The 25,290-nt window shown below is 39.5% G+C and overlaps 3 protein-coding genes across 6 annotated transcripts in view; 1 reads left to right on the forward strand and 2 right to left on the reverse strand.

Moving 5' to 3' along the window:
* The window catches only part of LOC147798177 (protein unc-13 homolog D-like), a 29,464-nt gene extending 23,601 nt beyond the window's left edge, over nt 1-5,863 (reverse strand). Inside the window, exon 1 of the mRNA XM_087141194.1 lies at nt 5,426-5,863. Coding sequence (XP_086997320.1) covers nt 5,426-5,863 — 438 coding nt within the window. The remainder of the gene's footprint in view (nt 1-5,425) is intronic.
* Nucleotides 5,864-9,287: 3,424 nt separating this feature from the next.
* On the reverse strand, nt 9,288-15,245 carry ift22 (intraflagellar transport 22). The gene is made up of 6 exons (XM_022248176.2): nt 15,104-15,245; nt 14,440-14,522; nt 14,119-14,208; nt 11,940-12,038; nt 11,633-11,733; nt 9,288-10,964 (listed from the first exon to the last, which is right to left on the reverse strand). The coding sequence occupies exons 1-6, from the start codon at nt 15,140-15,142 to the stop codon at nt 10,816-10,818; spliced, it is 561 nt and encodes a 186-aa protein (XP_022103868.2). The 5' UTR covers nt 15,143-15,245; the 3' UTR covers nt 9,288-10,815.
* A 256-nt stretch (nt 15,246-15,501) lies between these two features.
* Nucleotides 15,502-25,290, forward strand: part of LOC110986357 (rasGAP-activating-like protein 1) — a 70,300-nt gene continuing 60,511 nt past the window's right edge. For 2 of the 4 annotated variants that reach the window (XM_022248168.2, XM_087140960.1), the window contains exons 1-2: nt 15,504-15,767; nt 18,862-18,918. In XM_022248168.2, coding sequence (XP_022103860.2) covers nt 15,700-15,767; nt 18,862-18,918 — 125 coding nt within the window. In that variant the 5' untranslated portion in view covers nt 15,504-15,699. Of the gene's footprint in view, nt 15,768-18,861; nt 18,919-25,290 lie in introns of all 4 variants that reach the window. The other 2 variants (XM_087140961.1, XM_022248170.2) reach the window with 2 other exon arrangements.

Here is a 25,290-nt window from a genome sequence, read left to right on the forward strand (position 1 = left end):
GTGTGGAAAACCACATAAGTGGGGCTTGAATGTTAATAAGAAAGATTGATGTCTAAAATATTTGATCAAATAATTACATGGATGTCGACAGTTGACGATGAAGCAAAGTTTACCAACAAATCAATTTATAGGTATCAGTTGCTGACACTGACAGCATGTCAATATGCAATCCACGGTACGTAACCAGGATTTTGCATATCTTTGAAATAAAATAACAAAGCCATAAAACTAGCTGCAGCAAGTTGCTGTCATGACAGTCAGTTCATGAGATAAACAGGCCAATTTTATTTCAGTTTACACAACACCATTTAATGCTGACTTGTGAACAAAAACTACATCAAAGTTTTTTTATAACGTACAGCAACTAAGGCCATATGCCGAGAGATGAGTTGTGGGGACTAATTGATTTAGTTACGGTACATGTAGGTTGTACTGTATAAAGTATGCTATGTATACATGTACACTCAAGTGTCTACAATTTCAAAGCATCTTTTGAAACCAACTTTCAGGGCTCAATGGGCAGCTACACTGAATTCAAGAAAAAAATTGAAACAAATTTACCACAGAGATATCTGCGGCAACTCATTTATATTAAAATGCTTGCCACAAGGAGACTTTTGTGAGAAATGGGAGTTGAGAACTTGGAATGTGTCAGAAAAAAGTAACTCTATCTTAGGCTTCGCGTGTGGGAGAAACCAAATGAAACAAAATGTTTTAGTTATCTCAAACTCCCACCTGAAAAATCTATTCTATCCATTATTCGTGTACGAATAAACATTTTATGAACAGGCAGTTACCGGTATACTGCAATATGCAAGGTACATGGTTGAAAACTACCTGTACTAGTACATATTATAACAAATGCTGAACTCTATCAGCTGTGTAGAGCACAAGTGTTCAGAACAAGATAAAGTTCAGCCAAAATATTAACATCCGTGAACGATGTGACTGAAACCTGATGACTTCTGCAAACTATGTCAGGTAAATGCAGATTATGAAACCATGCCAACATGCCAGAAATGCTTCCGGTTTCTAGTGGACTTATGCTGCAGATTACAGTGTGCCTTTATACTGTAGATAAACTAATGTTCCGGTATTACACAGTATCACACACAAGGACACCTACAACAGGCCAAGCCGGAGCCAAAATGTCCATGGCATATTTTCGTTGTTGACTCTGTGATAACGGAAACCAATTTTGATACCCTTGACAGAGACAAGAAAACACAACCTGACAACCTGTTTCATTTTCACAATGATCCGAGTATTTTTCAGCTGATGTAGGCCTAGAGGGTCAGTGGAGATAGATTTGATGAGCACATGGTGCATATCAAATTGTACAGTTGAGCATTGTAAAAAATAACTTTGAAATTTTTAACTTCATTAACAATGGGGGGAAGGAATAACTTAAGATCCCAAGAGGTACACACCTGTGCATACAGTGACATGAAAGCATCCCAAAGCAAAATTAGCACATAAAATAATGCAAACAAAAAATTCAAAATCCTTTATTGGTTTGGTTAATTGTTGACATTCCAGAGCACATGTACATCACTGAAATGATTAAATTGCCCCCTCCCGTAAAATATTACAAACACAAAACATCTGTTAAAAAAATGCAGATTTGCCAATAATGGAATCGTATTTAAAACACACTTTTCACTTTGTAAACTGACAATATTGAAGTTAACAAAACACAAAGCAAAATAATAGTACAGTCCGATTGCTCACGTACACAAATTGGTTTACTGTTTGCCACTAAAGTCCAAAGTCTGATATCTAGACTTGCTTCAGTCCCAATCCTTGCTATCCTTCAGGGGCTTTGCAGTAGGCAAGGATCCAGAAATACTCCTAACTCGCAGAAGACAGAGGTCAAACACATGCACATACTTTACCCCAAGTGCAAAACAGTTAGGAGCAAGTCTAACACCCTCTCCAACATGCTGCAACTGGTTGCAATGCAGTGTTTATACACTCCTTCAACACAGGAAAGGCATGAGGTGTTTTTCCTCAATGCCCCACAATGGTACTGAGTTGCCTGGTAACAATGTTACATTATCTGTTTTTGTCTGGAAAAAAATTTATCAGTCGATGTGTATTAGGTATCATGGTTCAGTACTTTTGAGCCTATAATTTTAAGGGACATTTTGGCATTTTCATCACTTATCTGCAGGAGATAATATCAATGGAAAATTCTATTTTGAAGCATGTCCCCACAATGTGAAAAATACGCAAGCACATGTACGTACATCTCTTTCTAATACAACGCAGAATTCTGTATAACAATCGGGCAAAAAAAGAGAGTTTGGACCCCACAGTTCTGGGGGTAGTCTTAGTGCACAAAAAGAATCCAGCAAATGCAACAAAAGAACAATTCAGTGTGATCGAAAACTCATGAAAAACAAAACAAATGCGAGAACATCAGCCTCAGGCTAGTGTGTCTTGAGTACCGTAGCTACAGCTAATAACACAAAGGTGAATATTCATAGTAACATCAACCCCATTTTGTACATCATCTACATTCACAGTATTAGAGGCAACAGTACAGATGTTTGAGATTTGACCAACATTTACATGTAATTCTAATAAGCAAGTATTACAGACATTCTCTAACACAGTTGAAAAAGTTACTTGAACTAATCTGCTTTTAAGCCCTGTTTTATTTAGAGTCTACTGTCAGAAATGTTCTTTGCAGTGATTCATTAACAGACCTGTACATATGGTCGAACATTAACTACTATAAGGAACTTGAAGTAAAACATGCCTTATATACACTTATATGTACATGTATATATTATGTTGGCAGGGTAAAATGCCTCATGAGATCTAATCCTTTTTTAACTGAAAAATGTAGAGCTAACAAGGAAATGTAAGTTCCTACAGTAGACATTGTGCCCTTCAAGAAATAGTCATCGGCATACATGTGCACACGCCCTAGACTCAATTACGAATGGTGCATCTGACCAGCACGTTGTGACTTCATTGATAGTATCCCTGAACATCAGCATACAATTTGAGTCGCTACGACAACTTGAACAAGATGGCAACTTTGAGTTCCATAAAAGGAGAGTTTCCCATTTGAATGGAGAATTTCTCTTTTCTTCCCAAAGGTACCCGTAAGTTACCTTCCCATCATCTACTTCCTTGATAGCCATGTACAATCTCGCATAAACACATTTTGATTGTGCCAACTTACCTTTCCATCATGACTATTTGTGCAATCAAATTTCATACATGCCTGCTTAGTGAAGTTACATGTCAGATGGCAAGGTTTATTTAAGGAAAAGACAGGAGCTGTGCTGCGATTGGTCAAGCTATCACATAGCTGACAGTTATTGAGAGTTCCTGCTGCTGATTGTCTGTAGTGTGGGTGGGCAAAATGCTCAAGAATTTCACCATTTTAATGAGGATATACCGGTACTAGGTGATTAAACCTCCCCATCTAATTATCCCTTTCCACAAGCCTTATTGCTGATACCGCAGAAGTGATTTTGTACAATTGTAGAAAGGCATTGTGGGAAGGAAAAAGGAGTAAACATTGCCCCTTTTGCTTCCCATAGTGCCTTTCTATCATTGTGCAGAATCACTCATGCGGTATCAGCAATAATTAATCTGAGGCCTAGGCCTATGCTTTCTGACACGTCACAGCTGTTTTTTTAGGGAAAACACGAAAAGAAGTGTTGTCCGTATATGGAACTCTTTTACTCATCTGATCACTCAATATCACATTTGCTGGACAGCGTAATACTAGGCTAATTATACTTACCCAAATTGATGGCATTTTGACAAACACTCTAACGTACGATAAGCTGCAGGCCTAGCCTATCACTCAGTAGGCCTACCAATAATTGCTACCATAGTGACAATGACACAAGGCCCATGGAGGATAGGAAGGAGGGGCTTGGCCTAACAGTTAACTGACCGTCTTCCACTTTTCCAGATTTAAGTTTAAAGCCTAAGTCTTCAGCCAGAAAAAAAAAAAACACGGATCAGCCTTGACTGAACTTTGTTTGATCCAGACATCAAAATCATCGGTGGTCCAGCAGAAAAGAGCGTGACTGAACAAAGCGACTTCTTCGTGATCTAACGATACAATTTCATTATCTATAATGAACTTTCACACAGCTTCGTGAAAAAGTTTTAATACCGCGGAAACACCGTGGTCCCCAAATACACGTAACTAACTACTGCATTTAAAGAATTCTGGGTTTAAGACCATAGACAACTTTGGCCAAGTGCACTGAGGGCGCCCTCTTTCCATTGCGGCATTGATAACTTGAGGCTAATAAACGTCGTTAGGAAAGGGTGTGATAACAAAAGTGACGCAGTTAAGTTACGTGCAAAGCAGATGTCAGTCGTCACTGTGGTTAAAATGAAATTGAACTTATTCAATTACGTTTATCTTGCGATTCCATTTTCGTCCCTTTACACTCTTTTTTTTTTTAATTCTTTCAATTCTTAGGGGGCCAGGGAGGCCTCCTCATTTGGAGGCCTCCTTGTCCTCCGCGATGCATTTACGGCTGCACGCACTCGCTGGATGGAAGTAATGAAAAGGTTACCGGACAACTCGTCCGTATATTTGTTCGGGCAACTTGAATCAGGACAACTTGACCGTTAAGATGAGTCGTCCGTCAAGACAAGTTGACTTCAACCCAGAGACAACTACGTGGCAAGCGCGTGCACGGATGTTAAAGCTGTAACGCAGCACAATTGATGCATGGTTTGTAAGTGAATTCGTCACACAAAGGCGGACGCGCCACGATTTACAGGCTAATTCTATTGGACGATCGCTGAAGTTGCGCGCTAACTTCCGGTTCCATGGTTCCATATAACAGCGATCAATGCAAACTCTATGTGCATGTGCGCGTGCAGTGGGCGTGGATTTAACTGAAGTGACGTCAAACTTACGAACCGTATGGAGATCAATGTTTAGCACAAACTATCTCTATTAGGAATAGAGATATCTCTGTTTAATAGAGATATCTCTATTCCTGGAAAAAAATGTTAACTTTTGGCAAGTCTAGGAATAGAGATAATAGGATTAAATGTTAACTTTGCACGCCATACACCGCAGTGCGATGGATTACCGGTGCTGACTTGGATTGTGAAGTCAAATTTCATGGAGGTTTTCATGTCCGGGACCGGGAAATTTATTAGATAGCTAGACGCACCCACATAACGAGTCGACTTGTCTCAACGGACGACTTCTCTCGACCGTAGAGTTGTCTTTCGGTTTGATGCACACATGGTCGAGTTGCCCAACGGACAAGTTGTCTGGACCCCAATGAGGTTAGGCTATAGATATCCCCTTGAAGTATTTCGAAAAGCTCTTGTAGTGTATGTCTATTTAACCCCTGTTATCAGTCAGTTTGCTCACCCCTTTGCTACCAGCAATGAACATGCGGCATCTTATAAAGTATCCTACCTCCTCTTCAAATTTCAATTCTTCATAATGTCTGTCATCCAGGAGCATGTCTAAGGATCTGGACCGGGAGTGCAGCCTCGATCTCTCGTTACTCCTCAGTATGTTGTCGGTGCTGAGCAGTCTCATGATGCCCTGCCCCAACAGCTTGGGTCCGCGAGAGATTGGGTCCAGGAGGCTGCTCACTGTGCGAAAGGATTCATCCACTGTTCTGGTGTTGTCCAACCTTGAAGGCTTGTCAAGATTTGAAGGGTTGCTGGTGAGAGAGTAACTGCTCCAAGAATCCCGATCCCACGTGTTGAGCCTCCTAGCATTCGTGGCATTGCCGTCTGATTGACCCAATTCCGTTACCACCAAATCTGAGCCTGGGTCGCCACCTGACGAATCTGCCAGTGCCCGGTAACCGACAGTTTCGGTTTTCAATCCTGCGTTAGCCGTCATCGTGCCATCAACGGTGTTCGAGTTCTCCCGGAAAAGGGAACTCAAGTTAAAAACATTGGTCATGGTAGCAGCTTTTTGAAAGCCGGCCCCCCTGTTATTAGATTATTTTTTCTGTCACCACTGGGTCATCGCTCGTGAAAGTTGCCAGTCATGCGCGGGTTTTTAGTTTGAACAGGTGGGTGGAACGGATCCACGCCCATTCTCAGCCGGAACGGAAAATATGCCAAAAATAGCTATCCGTGCGTCATTTGACGTACTTTGTTTAGGTACTGTTTGTTGTTTTCTCCAGTGGGATCATTTATCAATCTCGGGTAGTCGACGATCTAATACAGTTACACAGTTACCCTTACTTGCCGTTAGTCGAGCCGGATGCATATGGATGGTTGATTCTCAGGACCGAAACAGTTTGACTCACAAACTTGAAAAGAATGAACTCGTCAGGTTATGGTCCACGGTTGATTTTTCCAGAGCACAGTCAATTTTCTTCTGTAATTCGTGATCAACCTGCAACCAATGAAACCAACAACACCAACTCCGAGTATATAGGCGACTGGCACAATTTACGTGTATACAGAAAGTGGCACCTGCTGCAAGTGGTGCACGCACAAAAAAGCCAGCAGCCAAACACAAGATTTCAAAGAACAAAAACGAAGTATTGTTGTCCTGGGGCTCCGGTAATATTTCATTTCGGCATCTCGGGCCTGTTTGTGTTTTGTAAATCCGACCCTTGGGCAATATACTCCCTGTCCACGCTTCAAGTAACCCTGGATTCTTTCCAGAAATGAATAGACCACCAAACCCTAAACGTTTGCGATCGAAAAGGCTTCATAAGGACGGGGTAATTCTTTTCAAAATACCCAACAAGAACTAAATCGTGGCGTGCGGGTAACATAAAAGCACAAGATGGCCCCGTAAGGTCGATGACTCCATAAATTATACCTCGTTTTGTTATGGCTTTGGCTGCCATTGCGTGCGGACTACATTAAAGACACAGACAGATTTGGGACGATGCATGAGTGCTCCGAAAAGATCAACAAAACATTCTTGTCTCCCAGGCACCCCTACTTTTTCTTCCTGAAATCACGAGACGAATTCAGGGACTAAAGCACAATGATTTGAAATCAACAAATTGGATACATGTTGCAAAATTATCAAAGTTATTTTGAAAGCTTCCATTTTGTGGTGCAAGCATCGGCGTAAATTTGTGCTGGAAATGGGGGGGGGAGGCGGAAAAGTGGGGGGTGACACGAAAATTTGAAAAGGGGGGAGACATAATATGACTCTATATAGAGTTAGATCTTCATGATATTAATGTACATCTGTAATATGTATTCAGGATGACATATTATGACTGTAAACAATGTTTGTTTTCCTTTTTTGAGTGATCTTTAATTAAAATGCAGTTCAGTCGTTGGAAGTCGGAAAATTCTTCACCATCCACTTTAATTTATTTCTCTCCACAAAAAATGTGGGGGTGATTCAATAGTCCACCCCCTCCTCAAAAAGTGGGAGGGGGATATATACCCCCAATCCCCCCAGGATTTACGCCCATGGGTGCAAAGTTGTGACAAATTTTATCAGAAGAAATACAACCCAGTTGCCGCACATTTCCTTGCCGCCTACAAAGTGCGAATAGGTGTCCCTGCACAAGAATAGCATTAACGTTTTTAACTCAGAGCATTGTCATCTGCACGAAGGTACTTCTCACACTTTAAAGGACTTTTCTTAACTTATTTACTGACTTCCAACAATTGGCTGTAAAATCTATCAGAATATTTGCCCATCGAAAAAAAAAAATCATCAGACAAAACCGTCACTGGCCTTGACCCTGATGTTTTGCCAATACAGAGAGCTGCGAATTGAGGCATCAAATATTACTCAACAAAGTCCCAGCGAAATAATTACGTGACCCAGCACGTATCGGCTTTGGTGAAAGATGCACAGTTTTGACCCTTTTGAGAAAACGGGTTTACCAGCACGAGGGCCGAAAAGTGACGTGACAAGAATTAGGTTGCATGTACAGCACTGCTTTGTTTTCAAAGTCACGAGTTAGCTTTAGTAAATAATGTGTTATTATTGCAGGCGAAAACATGAGTGAAATTACAGTTGACAGTGATACTAATATATAAGACGGTAAAACTTCAATCGTTAAAGCAACATTTCATCTCAGTGGACAGAGGATGGTGTCTGCCCTTTGTGCTGAACTCAAAGCTATGCATTTTTGCCTTCGCTTTGTGAGCAGCCTTTGTTGATTTTGAAGAGTGACGTTTTATGCATATTTTAACACTTTCCACATAAAACTGAGGAAATACTGATTAAACTCTTTGACGTACCATAATTTAAAAACATTTCAATCATTCAGAATAAATCTTTGCGGATTTCAAGAAAGAATCGATGTCTAACGTTACAAGTTCAGATCGAGTATCATTTAAAAAATGTGTCACTGAATTGTCCCGGTCTGAAGGGGCGTGGCAACCAACAGCCATCCCAAATCTGAAGCACAGATTGGCCGCGTCCCTTCAGCTGTGGTTCAGAAAATGCAACAGCAATGGGCGTAAATCTCAGGGGATGGGGCCCTCATGGGGGTATGTACCACCCATTGTTTTGACCAAGAGATGGGCTGTTAAATTAACCCTCCACAAACTTTTTCGTGGTGAGAACAAAAATAAAGCGGAAAGAATTTTGTCGGACTTCCCAACAACCAAATGTATTCAACAGCACTCAGAAAGAACAATTGAAAAGCCACGAATGCCGTTCTGATGGAAGATTCTGAAGGAATATAATACATGAACACTGTCCCATATAATGTCATGGTGTCAGTAGCTCTGCGCTTTTCAAATTCCCATTATCGGGCAAGGCATCCCCCACCATTCCCCATCCTCCCAGTTTCCGGCACAAATTTACGCCACGATGCAAAAGCATCCTTCACAAAAGTGACAATGCCCGAATTTATTCAGTGGACAATTGAATGCAGAAACCTGAAAACGAAGAAAAAAGATGAACAGCTCTGTACACACGTCAGTCTGTACACGCACTGGCACTATCCAGCAATCTCCAGGAGCCTTTTTGAAGCATGGCGGACACAATAGGGGGCGCTATTTGAAATGTGGGTAAATTTAACAGAATCAAAATACCTAGATACTTTGTCTGTGGTAAATTTAGAGTGAACACAAAATATTTTACCTAAACTAAATAACCAGATAGCGCCCTCCTATTGTGTATACCTCGAATAGGGTAATGTAAATTATTGTGTGGGGATCAGTGGTCCGTTTCCTGTCGTGAGCACACATTGCAATCCCTGAATGAATGGAATCCACACTCCCTATAGGCAAAGGAAAGCCAGGCATCAGGACAGACATGCATATGCACTTTTCAATAGTGCGGCTTTACTGTTGAACAAAAAAGTTCAGGCCAAAGGTCAATGTAAGTGATGAAAACATCTATTTATTGCATTAAAGAAGAGCTACACAAGCTGTCCACATAGCACATTTAAGTCCTACCAAGTTTGAACATTTATTACAATGTCCTGTTTTTCAAATTATATGAGGTGCCGCTGGAAATTTAGAGGACCACTGACAGATTTAAGCACAAACACCGTTTTGCTTTGTTCATCTGAAAAGTTGACAAATCTACACACTTGTATATACAGTATTTGTATTCAAGAAAATATACAACTGGAAAACATAGAGTCTAAAAATTCAGCTGTCCATTTATCTTACACTTAATTTAATATACATGTACATACACAACTAGTTTTCAACATGTCCGTGTCACTAATGTTACAAAGACGAAACAGAGGGAGGCCGGCTAGAAGTAAAATGGAGCCAAATACTTGTTTTAAATGCTATCAACAGGAGGGAAAGAGTTCCATAGAGGGACATAATTTGACATCCTGTGCACGGACCCTATGAGACTGTGGGCTGAAAACATTAAGTGTTTTCTTGGGAAATGCCTCAATATTCCCCCTGTTAAATTTGATCATGTCATCACTTTTTGATGGCTGATAAACCACTGCATGGGAAAATTAGTGATGTCTGTAGACGGAAATCTTACCCACGAATGTTATCCAAGTCCATGCCTCCAGTTAATCAGTCTGTTCTCATGGAACAAATGCCCATCCACTTTTTAGCAGTGTTAAGTCAGGATAACATTTCTACTGTAAATGTGGCAGGTACAAACCAGATTGAAGACGTTTTTGTTCTGTTACAGCAACAAAATTTTGGGAAAAAGAAAACTTTGATCTGCATCATGTTTTATGGTATTTTTCAAGCTTCATCCAAGGGGAAATGTTATTTCAACTATCCATCTGACTGCACCAAAGAAAGAAAAACTGCAGCTCACAAATGTGGTTCCACTAGCCCTGCAGACTCCTCTAAATTTCTTTGCTGTACATTTCCCTAGTGAGAAAATCTTTAACGCTTGAAGTGCACAATTTGTTTATGACATCCCAAACTTACAAAAAATAGCACTTGTTTGCAAGCCTCGTATGGACAATTTACAGTTCCTGTGATTTTCGTTTTCCCGAACTGAAACACAAATACTGCATTAGGACATTTTTGTTTTCATGAGCTGAAATCGTTCTTAATTTTCCGAGTTAGAAAGGTTTTTAGCTAAATATAACTACATTCTACAAGTATAGAGATGAGTGGGCCAAACCTTAAAAAGCATTCTTCTATGAATGTCATATTCACAAAAGGGGTGCTATCTTAAATTACACTTCAGTGCACAAAATGCAAGTGCATACCCTCATGTTAGTTCTTGAAGCCAGAATTATTCCATGTGCTGTTTTTATGAAGAGTATACAGCAGCACTTGTAAGTTAGTTCATGAAGAAGGTGATAATCTGCAGGTGGAATTTCAGACTGGGTTAACTAGGAGGGATCCGGCGACTTTGACACCCCCAGATCATCCCCAATCTCCTCCTGATAAGGTGTTGACAATTTTTTTTTTTTTTCATTGTATAATACTGAGCTCCTCCTGGTCCTGCTTGCGGCTCATTCCGCCCAATACCTTGCCAAGGAACCGGTTGAAGTCTCTCCTGAGGCTCTCCGCATCCTCCTCAAGATTGGTCTGAACGTGCTGCACTTTAGACATGGAGGATGCTGGTGGATCAGAAAACAGAAAGGGAAGCTCAAAGATGACACCATACTGTATTGGTTACAGAACCAACTTGGATGATTCTACAAGCTTCCTAAACTTATACAACCTCCGATAAATGACAACTGTTTTATTGTATATTATTCTGAATCAATTCATTCTGAACATGTAAAGGAAAACTAAACATTCTCCTACCACTCTTTTGTTCATTCTCATCTGTGTAAAACTAGAGTGATATCAGAGGATCATTAGCCTTGTTAACCACATGCTGCCGGAGAGCCTGGTTTAGGGTGCGTGTTCTTTATCCGCACAGTCGGGGAGCTGGGCCTTGTAACAAAAGACCTGACTCAGAACAAAAGACTGACCTGCAGGGAATTTCCAACAGTTTTTTCAGTTGTCAATAGCGGAGGAAATCCGTCATTGTTTTGAAAGATTATACATGTACCACTATTTATGGCATTCAGCAAGAGCGGATTAACACCGGGGATAAAAGCGCTCCAGTGATGAGCTATACAGTACCGCTGCACTTTAATCTGGCCCCATTGAAAAGATGCCAGTAGCGCATCATAGTCTCGGGAACAAAAGAAAATTACACAACACTACACAATCTGGGCTCTTCTTACAAGGCCGCAGGCCTGGCTGAACGATGAACGAATCACAATTGACAACTTACGTATTTCTACAACTGATGCAGATTTTGCTGATGGTTTGCGATGGCCCATGATGAGGCACTGCGCCTCGCGCAGTCCTTGTTGCACAACAAAGTGGCTGTACCTGTAACGAAGGTTCAAATGTCAGGCTGTGTCGGGAACTACTTGGCTAGCAATGATGAACAAGTCTACGGGAAGTAGCCGTAGCCGCTAAATGGGGCTTGCACGACCTACACAGAACCTTGGATGCTGCCAATGAGACTGTACAGTTTTAAGAATGCTGCTGGAAAGAAGCTCCAATGGCAGACCAAAGCAGAGGTTCCAGCTTACCACATATCAAGCTCTCTTTCATGGGAGGAAATGTCAGGGTTGTACACTATCACCACACCGTTGGCATCCTTCATGATAGCTGGCCAGCACTCATCGAACCTAGAAAAAGGAGATGTCAAGTTGGTAGTTTCAAACTAAAAAAAATAACCACCCAAAATAATCCTAATTATGATGCCACTTTTTGATGAGAGCTGTAATATTTGTCAGGGGACAGGGCAATGTGTTTGTTCCCCTCCCCAGTTTTGTACTCCAAAACAATAAACAAAATGCAAACGCCTCTCTGCTCCCAGCAAAACTGTCCAAACTTCCTGTAACCAGTTGCCTGCAGCAAGTCTATGGTGTACTATCATTGTATCACATAGTTGTTCACATCACACAGCAACTGTTACTATTCAGCTATACAATGCATTCCTTTAATTGTACTGTGTACACTCTAGAGTGAATAGAGTATAAGATGCCCTGGAAGGGAGAGGGCAATGTGATTCCTTCTGTTGTCTCTGCTCACTGCATCAGCCTGTATTATTTGGGCTGCTACGTGGTCTCAACTGGGGTGTGGCCCAAGTACATGTCACCAATAGTCAATGGAAAACTGGTCAGTACTGGTGGAATGACCAACCCTCGGTGGATGCCTGATTAAGGTATAAACATTACTCATGTGTGTAAATGTATCAATTATTGGAAGATAGTTCATGTAAATGTAATTGCTGAAATGGTCAACTGCATTATTGGAAATGATACAGCTTGACTTGTTTTACTCTTTCACATGATAGATTACACCATGACTCCCTAAAATTTAGGGTTTCATCTCCTAGGCAGTTCCAGTTTTGGGGTTTTATTACTCAGTCTCTAGTTTAATTTGTTCTAGTCTTAAGTTTTAAACCTTGGATACTTAATTTTATATTGATGTAAAGTGAGACTTGTCTTTATTGTTTTAATGGAATTGTCGCTCAAGTTGGATCAACACATCAATAAAGATGGTCCAATTTAGTGGGATTCTTAAGTGGTTTGTTTTATTTTAACCAGGACACGTTTTGCCTGGTGGCCAGAGTCTGCTTCCCTATTCAAGTATCAAGTTGTGCTCTGGTTAAACTCCCCTTTCTTCACACTTACAGTTTGATTTAATTCTGCAGCAAAAGAATCTTTTGATAGTCGATCTCAACTTTGAATAATTGCACAGCTATTTACACATCAGAGACATGAGAGCTACTTTATATTCAATACATGAACACTGACAGTTGTTGAATGCCAGATGTAAAAATCTATTTTCCAGTGGAACAATAGCTATCTTGGATACAAACAAATAAGTAAGTTCTGTGCTATAATACTGGTTAGAAATGCACAGGCTGTCCAGCAAATGAGAAATTGAGAGATTTGAAGTTTGCTCATGAGAAGAGCACATTCAATCCCTTTATAAGGCCTCCTTCAAAAATAGTTCTGCTTCTGGTTTCCTTACCAACCCTAATTTTGTTCGGCAAGTTAGAAAAACAAGTTGAAAAATGTTTATAAATAATTTAGAATCCTGTTGTGTTTCCCTTCTTTACAAAACACTTCTCAACAACTTTTTTCGTGTCAAAAACGGTTATGTTTTCCTTCTTACATTCACAACCTATGGAAAGAAACTTCCTTTGTGATCACAAGTTCCCTTTGTGCTTTGCTAATGTGGAGTTCACGATTTTCCTGTTGTGATTACCTGACTAGCGTAGAGTATAGTGGTGTGTATTGTCCATAATTCTTATGAATTGTCGACTGTATATGGTTCTACATAAATTAAGGCAAGTTTCAACCAATTTTTATGACAATTTTTGGTAGCTTTCGCCCCCTTTCAATCAGCACAAAAAATGACCAAAAGAAAAAAAAATTGCCAACCTACAGACCCTATTTTTGAGAGGCATGTGATCCAAAGCACAGCTATTTTTCTTGGCCTAATAATGACACCAAGATTTCAGCAGTTTATAAATGGGCTTTCGGGATGAAAGATGTTCTTGAACTTCGAGTGCTGTAAGTTCTTCATGGCTATTTTTTTGGCTGACAACTTACCAAATTACTGACAACTTACAAGATTTATGTTCTACTTGATTCTGTTGGTCTCCTTTTAAACATTGCACTTTGGGGGAAAATTTCAGAGTAGAAAAGAAAGCAGGGGCTAGGAAACAAAATTTTGTACTCAGCCTTGGCTTACTTTTGGTCTCCACTGCAATCCCATAATTCCACTTCAGCTGTTGTGGAGCGAGCTCCCATCTGGTTGCTGCTGCTCTCAAACTCAAGAATCCTGAAGAAAGTAAAGATAACAATAAAGCACCAAAAATCTCTTGCTATTTAGACCAGTGTCATTTGACTGAAATAGCTCAAGACCTCCACCCAAATTTAAACTATCTCAATAAACAGGAAAATATTAGAGAGCAGCACAATTAATCAACCAGTAATAAAAGTGAAATTGACTGGTCTGCTTCTGGAAGAGAAAAGGGAATGATTAATAAGGTACATGTATCTTCTTTCTTACCGTACGCCTTGAGTGGGATGGTACTCTCCTCCAGATATCTCTGTTGCATCAGCCAAAAAGTTGGAAATCACTGATTTCCCACTCTACATAGAACAGGATAAATAAGAAACGAACAGGCTTCAACTAAACAAAGTTCTGTATACAACAGCAAATATACATTTTGATCGACTTGATTAAAAGACACTGCCCAACCACCTACACAATATATTTAAGTACACCCCAATAACACACAGGGCCTACAATGCATTGATTTTTAATTTGAAACTTACATTTAAAATATGTTGGGTTGTAAACATGGCAAGATATTTTGGAATGCATGTCTACCATGGTGCAAAATCACCCACGCAGTAGGCCTATTTGTGATAGGCCATGGCTATAGTTATAGGCCCAAGCCATAGGCCCAAGCCATAGGCCCTACAACATGTTGATGGCAGGTGGTAGGTACATGTAGCTGCCATCCACATCATGTCTAGGATTCTCTTCCTATACTCGGCATGATTTTAGCGTCATGCTGTCATGACTACGACCAACTGACGAACCGTCTGCAGTAGGGCCTAACATTTCATCAGGCCTACACAAAAGTTGCATTAGTCTTGACAAAAATCTACGTTCTTTCTTGTGACAAGCCTGACCTACTGCATAAAAACGTTATTCAAAAGTTTACCTCACACGGTCCAACAATTAAAATCTTTGCCTTCAGCATGATGTCTCTTGTTCGATCAGAATCTAGACTCCATACAAGAATTTGCTTGGCTAATAGCGGACTCTTGGGGGCGCTGCACTAAATTTTTGGAAACTCCAATACATGAGACGCAAAATTTTTGAAAAAGCAAAATTGGCATTCAGAAAATACTTGACGCTGAAAACGGTCAATTCCCTTTAAATAAAAATTTCAATCATTTGGCAGACTAGAAAGAGAAATATAATTGTTTTGTGTTGATAACTTTATGTCGTCTGCTACTTCACAGATTTATGGACGAACGCCCTCTGTTACATACTTCGTTGGTAACTTTCAGTGAAGATTCGATGTGCGTGCAGATATGCGGAGTACCAATTTTACGAGCAAACGCGTACTACTTAGTACAGTACAAGCTAGGCACGCAACGCACGTTGCATGCACTGCAGACGACATCTGGCAAAGAAGGCGAGTGGATGCACGGAACGTGTCGTTAAGCAAGTGATAATTTGATAATCTCTGATATCAAAATGAAATGTTTTTGATGACATATATTCTGATACAGTGACTGCGCTGCAAAAAACATGGTGAAGAACACGTCGCTCTACGTACGGATTGGAGAAGCGAAGGACTTGCCGGGAAAAGACCTCATGTAAATTTTCCAAAAAACTTTCATTACACTGTCAACATAATAAAGTTTAAACTTTGTTATGCCGACAGTGTAATGTTAGGCCTAGCCTACCTTCTGTTTGCTACTGGCACAGTTGATTACGGAAATCCTGCTAAAAAGCAGTTTCAAAATGCGTATCTCATGACTTTAATCCGCAGTTTCAGTTACATGTAACATGAGTCATGTAACTGAAACTGCGGATTGAAGTGGGTTTGCTGGAAACCGTCTTGTTTCAAGTTTGCAAGCAAACTTCTTGTTTCATGTTTGCCTGATCAACAATTCAGACAAACGATTTATTCGGGATCAATCATTCATTGATGAAAGTAAAAACCAATGAAAGACTTCCAGATGTCTAGGCTGCAGTAGCTGGCTGTGCCAGGATTTGCCTCGCCAAGCTCACTGTTGTTGAGAATCTGGGTCATCTTGACCAGGGACAATTCGTACCCCAGTCAACTTGTACCCCAGTCAACTCGTACCCTCGTAAATGCATGCCCGGTCAACATGTACCCAAGTCAACTCGTACCCTTGCATGTTTCATTCGTAATAGCTAGTGTTGTCTGTAATATACAATGTACATGTAGATGCACATTCTTCAAATACTTTAGTGTTTGCTCTGTAGTCTTTATTTCAGGAGTGGCACCAAACACAACTCTTGTTTGCACTTTGAAGTTACCAGCTATTGGCTGTTTTTGTTTGGGAGATTTAGAATTTAATTTTTTAAATCAGAGTCAGTGTTCTAGCTAGGACCATTTTAGTGCTGGGTAAATATTTTGGATTGCGACGCGCAGCAAGCAGTGAGTGGAGCTCTCGGGGCTCATTGTGGGATTGCGCCCCCTATTGATACCGCTGTTCGGCTAGTCTCAAGCCAAGACTATGAACACATGCATGCTGCCTTGGGGGAGGTTACATTATATCCCATAATTTCACATCCGGGTCTCGCAACAATGCGAGCTAGATGTTCTGAACGCTTCCTCATGCTTGAAATACAATCGAATTGGTACATTTTCAGTAATTTTTCAATTTTTTTCTTGGAAAATCCATGTTGGGTGGAAATTTGCAGTAATGGGTGGTGCCACCAGGGGCTGCCCACCGTGGCTAGAACACTGATCAGAGTCCTCTTTGTGCTAAATGAGATTGTGTGGGATAATTATTGCTTTTTAGAGGATTTTATCCTTTTTTAAAAAGAATGTTTTCAAGTGGCTTTTTAATTTTGAGGATTTCATTAGGCAAGTCTGCAAGAGGTTTCATTTATTTTTAAATTCAATAATTGTAGTGGCAGTGGCTTAAGTTCTCGACGGAAATTGGGGATTTCTTTTTAAAGAATATTTCGGTTTTAAATAATTTAATTTTATTATTCAAGCATCGCAAAGCAAGGATATTACACAGTGGCTATAATAATAATAAAAAACAAATTTTTGCCTTCCTGCATATGTTTCGTTAATTACGTTACACAAACCACATAGGTCGGCAACTCTATCAACTGGTTATCACACACATTTACCCTTACAGTTTCCTTATTCCTATTGGTTGAAATGTGCCATGTGACCGTGTATTAATGATAATGCCCACTGCGATTAGATAATGGCCATTGCGTAAAAACGTGCTGGCACCTGGATATGATACAGCTTAATCCATTCCTACTGGTCAAGAGCCTGTGTGCGCCATCGTCACCTTCGTCAAACCAAAGACAAGGGAGACAGACTAACCTGGACATCCAAGTACTTCAGCACTGGTTTTTATTTCTCCCAACCCAATTACAAAACAAGTCTGGCTGTGGGCCAATGTACCGATACATGTATTTTTATACATTGATATAAGACTAAAGCACATTTATTCGTATGGAGTACAAGTTGTCCTGAATACAAGTGGTCTTTGGTACGAATTGACTGGGGTATGAGTTGATTGGGGTACCACTTGACTTGTGTTCGAATTGACTTACATGTAGGTGTCAATTTTGGGGACAAGTTGTCTTGGGTACAGCTACGAGTTGCCTTGATTCCTTTGTTGATACCATTTCTGATTGCTAAACATACATGTACATGTATGTACAGTGTACCTGTACACATTGAAATACTCTATGATGTGAAAATATTGGAATCAAACTTCAGTTGTATGCTGAGGACTAGAATTTAACGTAACTGATGTAGCATCATTCCCTTACTTCACAATGCTCTTATACTACACCTTCCGTTCGTCACCCCCAGAACTACATGTATGGGGCTCTGGCCCTGGTCACTGTTGAACATGGTCCTCTCATTTCAGGAAATTGATTTAAAACAGAGGTAGATCCACTATTTTCAAATGCACTTACTTCAGAAATGTTCACTACAGTTGGCTGGAGTTTGAGTTCTTCATGCATGTAGATTATCCATCCAAGAAATGTCTTTTTTCATGGAATTCCATGCACTCGGAAGTATTTAATTGCAGAAGAGTGTTTATAATTATGCATAAAAGCCAATAGTTTCTTCATGTTTTGGGTTGTTAAAGATTTGCTATGTGATTGCACAGTTACATTATGTTGAAATAATGTGAAATTGTTTGGCAAATTTGTGGAGGTACGTGTATCATTCCCACCTATCAGCTTAAGGCAAGCCAGGAATTGAGGTCCAACCAATGAAATGTGGGTAGGAAGTAAACGTTGATGAAACAAGTACAAGATGCTTCATTTGGACAGTCAGATGTCCAGAACAGTGTCGTGACTATCTTTTGTACAAAGCACACTTTGTTCCAATGTACCATTTTGTGGAAATGTTTGGGCTTCAAGATTGTTCATGACTATTAATGCACACTTACATGTATGTGGGTCATTCAAAAAATTAGGGATTCAATTTTTTCATTCATGTCCCTGTCATATCCGACATACATGTATGATTTTGTAAGTTCAGAACACATTTTCTAATTTCCAAAAGTGACGAATTAATGCAAGTTACCTGCCAAACAAGTAGTAGTAGTTTGAAATCAATTTCAGTGATAATCATGTCAAAAACAAAGGTCAGATGTAACAGGGACAAAAAAAGTTACATTTTTGGAACCTAAATTTATAGAATGACCCATATGCTATTTTGTTCGTATACAGATCTCGAAGCAGTGACCCGTACTGCTTGATCAAGATTGACAATGAGGTGGTTGCAAGGTAGGGTGTTATGATTTATCAGATTTAGCAGTAGAGATTGTCTACTTGTCCAGCACAAAACAGGATTTTACATTGCACCCTGTTTTGAAGCCAATTCGTTTTGGGGATATGCTTCAGTTATTTTTTGAATGCAAAATGCCAACTACTGCTAACATTTTTTTTGGGGGGGGGAGTCGGGACTGCGTTCACCTACATGTAGGATTGAAATACTTGTTAGTTCCTTCTCAGCCAAAGTTAAAAACTGCCTGTCTTCCTCCCTGGAACAATTTTGAAACTGATACCCTTGCATCCTTGGTACTATTTGAGGTCATATTTCTACCGCACCCCATATCTTTGACGTATATATATATAAGACTTGTTCATTACTTTTAAACATGTGAAGTAAAAAGTCGAGCTTGTATAGCAAAAATTTCCCCTGTCATTTTCTTGTAATGCATACTATTTCTTTTCTTAACAGACTTCTCTTCCAAAATTCCGAAACTCACCGTTTGTTTGGATATCAATTTGGCGAATTTGGTGACTTTTTGGAGAGTAAAATGCCTAAAACGTGTGGATTTTATTTCAACCATCATGATCAGTTGTTTTGTACACAGGCATACATGTGCTTGTACTGTGCTAAAAGTAGAGTTAGGGAGATTAAAAATTGCTGCCTCCGTTTTTCTAACTTTACTCATTATTGGTCCAAAGTTTTTATTCAATTATTTTCATATATAGACTGTAGAATTGACACATTTAGGAGTAGAAACTTTTCTTTATTTTATCTGTCCCAACTGAAAGCTTTAGATTGAGTTTCAGTGAGCAAGTATTTTTGTAAGTCATTATTTTCTGAAGTTTTGAGACAGACCGTCTGCTCACATTGTAGACAGTGCTCATGAATATTAATGACCCGACGTCATTGCACTTCGTACAATGGAAATAGGGCGTGCTTACATTCATTCACGATTTCTTTGACCCATGTTTTTGAGGAATTTCAGAGATTTTACAGTATGTTCTTTGTTCTGACGGAAAGACTAAGAGTTGAGAGTTCATTTAATGCTTTAATTGATGAGTACACGTACATCTATACATGATAATTTAGTGTTTTTTGGAATGAATGAAAATTCTTCTGTGAATAGTGATTCCATTCAGTGGAATCTTATGGGCGTATGTTTACTACATGTGTGTGCACGATCAGCTACACATATGGCGCACTATTTAAGGGTATAAAAGGGCCAGATTTTCTGTGAGTTGGGGCTGTTTGGTTCTTTGGGTTACAGTTGGGTTGACTCGTACTGTTGATCACTGATTAACAGAGGCACTGAGGAGGAGCTGAGGAGCAGGCAGAAGAGCTGTTTATTTAGGAATAACTATCATTGAGTCAGGACCCAGATCTTGCAGGGCAGAAATTAGTTGAGAAATATTAGGACACTAGGAACTGAAAATTTGATTGAAGAGCAGTGCAGTTGAGGAACAGAGGAGGAGAGGAGGTTGAGGAGCTCGTAGATTTTGGCCTATTACAAGCACACTTGAAAGTTCTTTTGGAATTTCTGAGAGAGGAACCAGATGAAAATAATCGTAATCTTATGAATTATCTCCAGTGTAATTGGTGGTCAGGATATGCAAGAAACTACTGGCAGACCCGTCAGAGGCCTTGGATAAAGTCGTGTGGCGGTTATAAGAGGCACAGGAGTTGCCTAGAGATATTTATTTAAGGTTTAAGAGAGGCACAGGAGTTGCCTAGTGTGATATTTATTTAAGATATGTAAGAGGCACTGGAGTTGCCTTGTGATATTTATCTGAAATTTATGAGAGGCATAGTAGTTGCCAAGTGGTGTTTAACTAAGGTTTGAGAGGCCTACATGTACATATACAGGATGTACATATGTAGGTAGTGCCTACAGCTACTGTATTATGGATTTACACAAGTTTTATTCCTGAGGAGCTCATAAATTGGTAGGGACGGGTGTTGCTCTACTGTTGCCTAGACCCTACACTCATATAATTCTTAAGATGGTAGCATATATTTTGCTTCTAGATCCCATTGCAGTGTAGTTATAAGAGCTTACTCTATTAGCTGGTTTCGTGGACACTTATTGGTTGTACAGTACACAAATTAATTTGTATAAATTACTCTCAGTTCATCCTTGCCCTTGTTTTCTCAATGTTGCCAGACTTGAATTAAATTATTATTGTTGTATTAAATTATTATTAAAGTATTATTTGTTCTGAAACTTGTCTGCATAGTAAATTCCTTCAGTGGATTTGTCTGTCCCCCTTTGGAAAATCTTAAACTCTTGCTCGACTTACATGTATCTCTTCACTTGGTTTATACCGATATATATTTTGACAGTGAACCTTTGTCTTAGATCTTGAAATACTAAACTGGTGAGGCAGAACTCTGGAGGTTTAGGGCCTATAAATATTCTGCCTGGTGGCAATGCTATGGTTGGAGGTGTCGGTAATGAGTCAGCTCGAATAAAGTGATTCCCCTCCCACTTTTCTTTGTTTGAGTCCTGACACGCACCCGAGACGACACCCCCCCTCACTTTTTCCACCACACTTTTGTAAATTTTGAACAATCAAAACTGCCTGTACAAATTTGTTTTTGCCATCCTCAAATTACTTACCATAAGACCATGTTTTCAAATTTTGGATTTAAAAACTTTAGTTAACATCAGCCAAATTAAAATCTGATAACTGGTATCAAAATTTAATTTGGTTGCTAGTGTAGGAAGTAATTTAGTTTTGCAAGAATATGTTGACTGACGAAAAGGCGCAATGCTGTCACAGGTGGTATTTCATTAGCACGGACACCAATACTCATAAAACACCTGTTTCACCTGCACTTACACAGCTAATTTATTTGGTGCAAAGACACTTTACACCTGAGTTTAAGACAAAGGTATGTTTCAGTTTAGAGCTTCACCCAAACCATATGCCAGGGATACTTTTGTCCCCCCCTTTGACATCATTCTCTTGGGATGAATGTCCATAAAAATGAAAGCATTCAGCATTTTGCTTATGTACATGCCAGCTAATGACTTGATGTGTGTGGCTTTTTTAGCCAGAGTCCATGTTGACAACACCAGTGATAGTTGACTTCCGTTTATACTGTCAATATTTGGGATGGTGTACTGTCAGAAGGAATGAAACTGCAAGTTTTGGGACTGTTCCAAAGTGAATTTTTTTAAAAGTGGGATTACATTACTGCTCAACTGGACAGGAAATGAGACATAAATTTATTCCCACGTGAGTGGGTTAGATTAAAATTTTCCATTCGTTGTACCACTTAAACAAAATTACATTTCCAACACTAAATGTCATCAAGATAATCAGCAGCCGGAAACTGGCCTTTGTTTACATTAACAAATTAATTCAAATAAATTACACGTACCAACAGATAATACATTTCAATTTGTGCCTACCTTTTCAAAGAACCTTGAGAGTGCCTCTTGAAACCTGTGCACACTTTATTTGTCATACATGTAGATTTTGTCACACCATGTACATGTCCAAATCATGTGAAACTTGGATTAGACAATGTCATTTATTTAGGCAGATAGAGTGAACAAAGGCTACTTTCCTTACTGATTACATATTGTCCAACTGGGTGATTTTTTTCCCCAGTGTTTGTGTACCTCCTTGTTGTGGTACTGGCATTCAGTTATGTGTACACTGAATGATGCACATCTGCTGTAAAGTGTAATAGAAACTCTGGCTGTACAGAAAGATCAATCAGGGAATTGTTCACTTGACAGTTTTCCCTGTACTGTGATGCCCTCATTTACTTATATATTAAAGTTGAATTTATCAGCCTTTCTGTCACAATTTTTATTCATTGCTTGCCAATACTGACTATGTTGCCTACATTGTGTACTGATGCTTTTGGCACACATGAATTTACATTAGCCCTGTTTAGACAATGAAAACCGTCAATATTGATGGGCTCCAGTATTTTTAAAGGGTGCATGTACTGTAACTAGTTTGTGTTCTTGTCAGGTTTACGCAGAGTCTACTTACAGTGGGAGGTCAAGTGTATGGGCTTAGAAGAGATCAGTTGCAAAAATGGTTGGCTACAGGCTAACATTATGAGGGTATATAGTTACATGTACAGTACTTTAATTTGTAAACATGTGCATGAATCTAATTAAACTTTCATGTACATGTATACAGAGGATGTGGGATAAAGGCAGATCCAGAGCTTACATGGACATTAATTTCTTTCTTTTTTTGGGGGGGGGCAGGGGGTAAATGTGGTTAGAGTGGGGTGATTTGGTTTCAGGGAATGATCTTTAATATGGCCTGTCTGAGTTTGCGGCTAATTTTGGGGCATTTTGTGCCTTTTTAGGAGGAAAGAAAATTCAAACATGAAGTACATGTACATTGTAAAAAAAATGTCCAGGTTCACTCTTTGTATAATTTTTTTAAATGCCATGGGGGATTGACGCATTTATCCCCCAGCCCGAGATCTGAGAGTGATCTGTGAAGACCTCCATTACACTTATAAGTATTTCATCTTAAACCATAGGGACAGCATATTTGAATCAAGAACAAACTAACATGTACATGTACAATAAACAAAGAATACAGCATGTCATGTTCCTAGAACTTTGTTTGTTGAATTTCAGTGTCTCAGTACATGTATGCATGTATCATGTACGTTGTTCTCTGATTCATTTTGTACTGATGTTTTTATGAGCTTTTTAATGTCAAAAGTCAAACCTGATGAATATCATTAATGAAAGTGGACAAAAAATCATTAGGTTGTTGCGTATGAATTTAGTGTGAGCTGCATTTAGTTTCTTGTAAACTTAGTAATTCAGTTCTCAACTTGCATTATATGAATTTAGTGTGAGCTGCATTTAGTTTCTTGTAAACTTAGTAATTCAGTTCTCAACTTGCATTACCCTCATTAAAATTATCCATAAAGTAGAATTTCAAGTTTTCCTTTAAAATCCGTATAAATTATTCAGAACCACCAGCAACAGCCCAAAAATGTGAATTGTGCCATGCTATCAGATATATGTATAACGCATTTCAAATTGGCAGAAAATTTATTTATCGACTATTTATAAATTTATTATTAAATTTGATTTATTTATCATGCATGTACATGTACATTGTACGGTACACATACCGTACATGTACATCACGTGCTGCTTTGTGCTTAAGAAAAAATCAAAGATCGTGTAGCGCCGCGAAGCGGTGCAAGATGGTGAACTTCACCACGAATACACGTAAAACATTGTAATCGCATGGGCGCCATTTGAGCAAGTGATGCACGTGCACCGTGTACATTAATGCACAGGCGCAGTTGCCGCGGCAGGCACGTGCACCTGGTGAGCTTGCGCCCAAGCATTATCGTAAACTGCGCAGGCATATCGCTTGCTCAAATGGCGCCCATGGTAATTACATTTTTTGGGCAGAGTTATCCATCTTGCACTTTTGGCACTATACGATCTTTGGTAAAAATGGGGTTACTTTTATTGCTCACAAAGTAGAGAATTATTCATGTAGATGAACCCGTACAGGGTTCCCAGCCATCCTGGAAATCAGAGAAAACCTGGAAAGTGAGTTTCACTTCTTCCAGTTAGGGAATTTGTTGAAAAGTGCCTAAAATCAGGGATTTTGATGGGCCAAGAGAGAAAGTGGTCATATGTTTATTAGCTATGTGTTTATGTATGCTGTTTTTTTTCAGTGTAGAAATCTGTCTTTATACGTACGTGTATCTTTGTGACTCGGAAATAAATGCAAGTATCCTAGAATTTTTAAATCCATCAGGGTAAGCTTAGGGAAAAATCAGGAAATTTTGTTTTCATGAAACGCTCGGAAACCTGATTTGAAAAGGTCCTGTGATTTTTTTACTGTATACTTGTCAAAACCACTGTACCCCGCTTACAAGTGACAGAATTAGGCTGGACCAATATTTGAACTGTGCACCTGGTGCCAGCATAAAAGTACTGTGATCGTTGCACCTTCTTATGAAAATTCCTTGAACCTGTTTTGCTCTACACACACTTGAACAAGAGGTCCTGAAGCGTCCTCTGTCTGTCATACACACAGCCTATGATGCCATATCTGTAGCCTGTTGTGTGCCATCTTTCCACAATGCTGACTTGCTTGCACTGTAATAAGTTAGGTGTACATGCACGTACAAACATTTTTAATTTCAAATTTGGAACCTGCAGATACTTACATTTACATTAGGCCAGAAATGCCTCTTGTGGTTCAACAAGTCCTGGTGGGATGTGCAATCGCACCAGTATGCTATCACACAAAAAGGTATCTGCACAAGTGCAAGTGAATGCGTGATTGAGTCCCTGTGCATTGCAAACAGCCTTCTACATATTATACCATATTTAAGGGTTTGAGAAATTAATGAAAGCAATAAAG

Source organism: Acanthaster planci, linkage group LG09, assembly GCF_054643075.1.
Source record: "Acanthaster planci isolate LZ-2023a linkage group LG09, COTS_SCS, whole genome shotgun sequence".
Classification (NCBI taxonomy): Eukaryota; Metazoa; Echinodermata; class Asteroidea; order Valvatida; family Acanthasteridae; genus Acanthaster; species Acanthaster planci.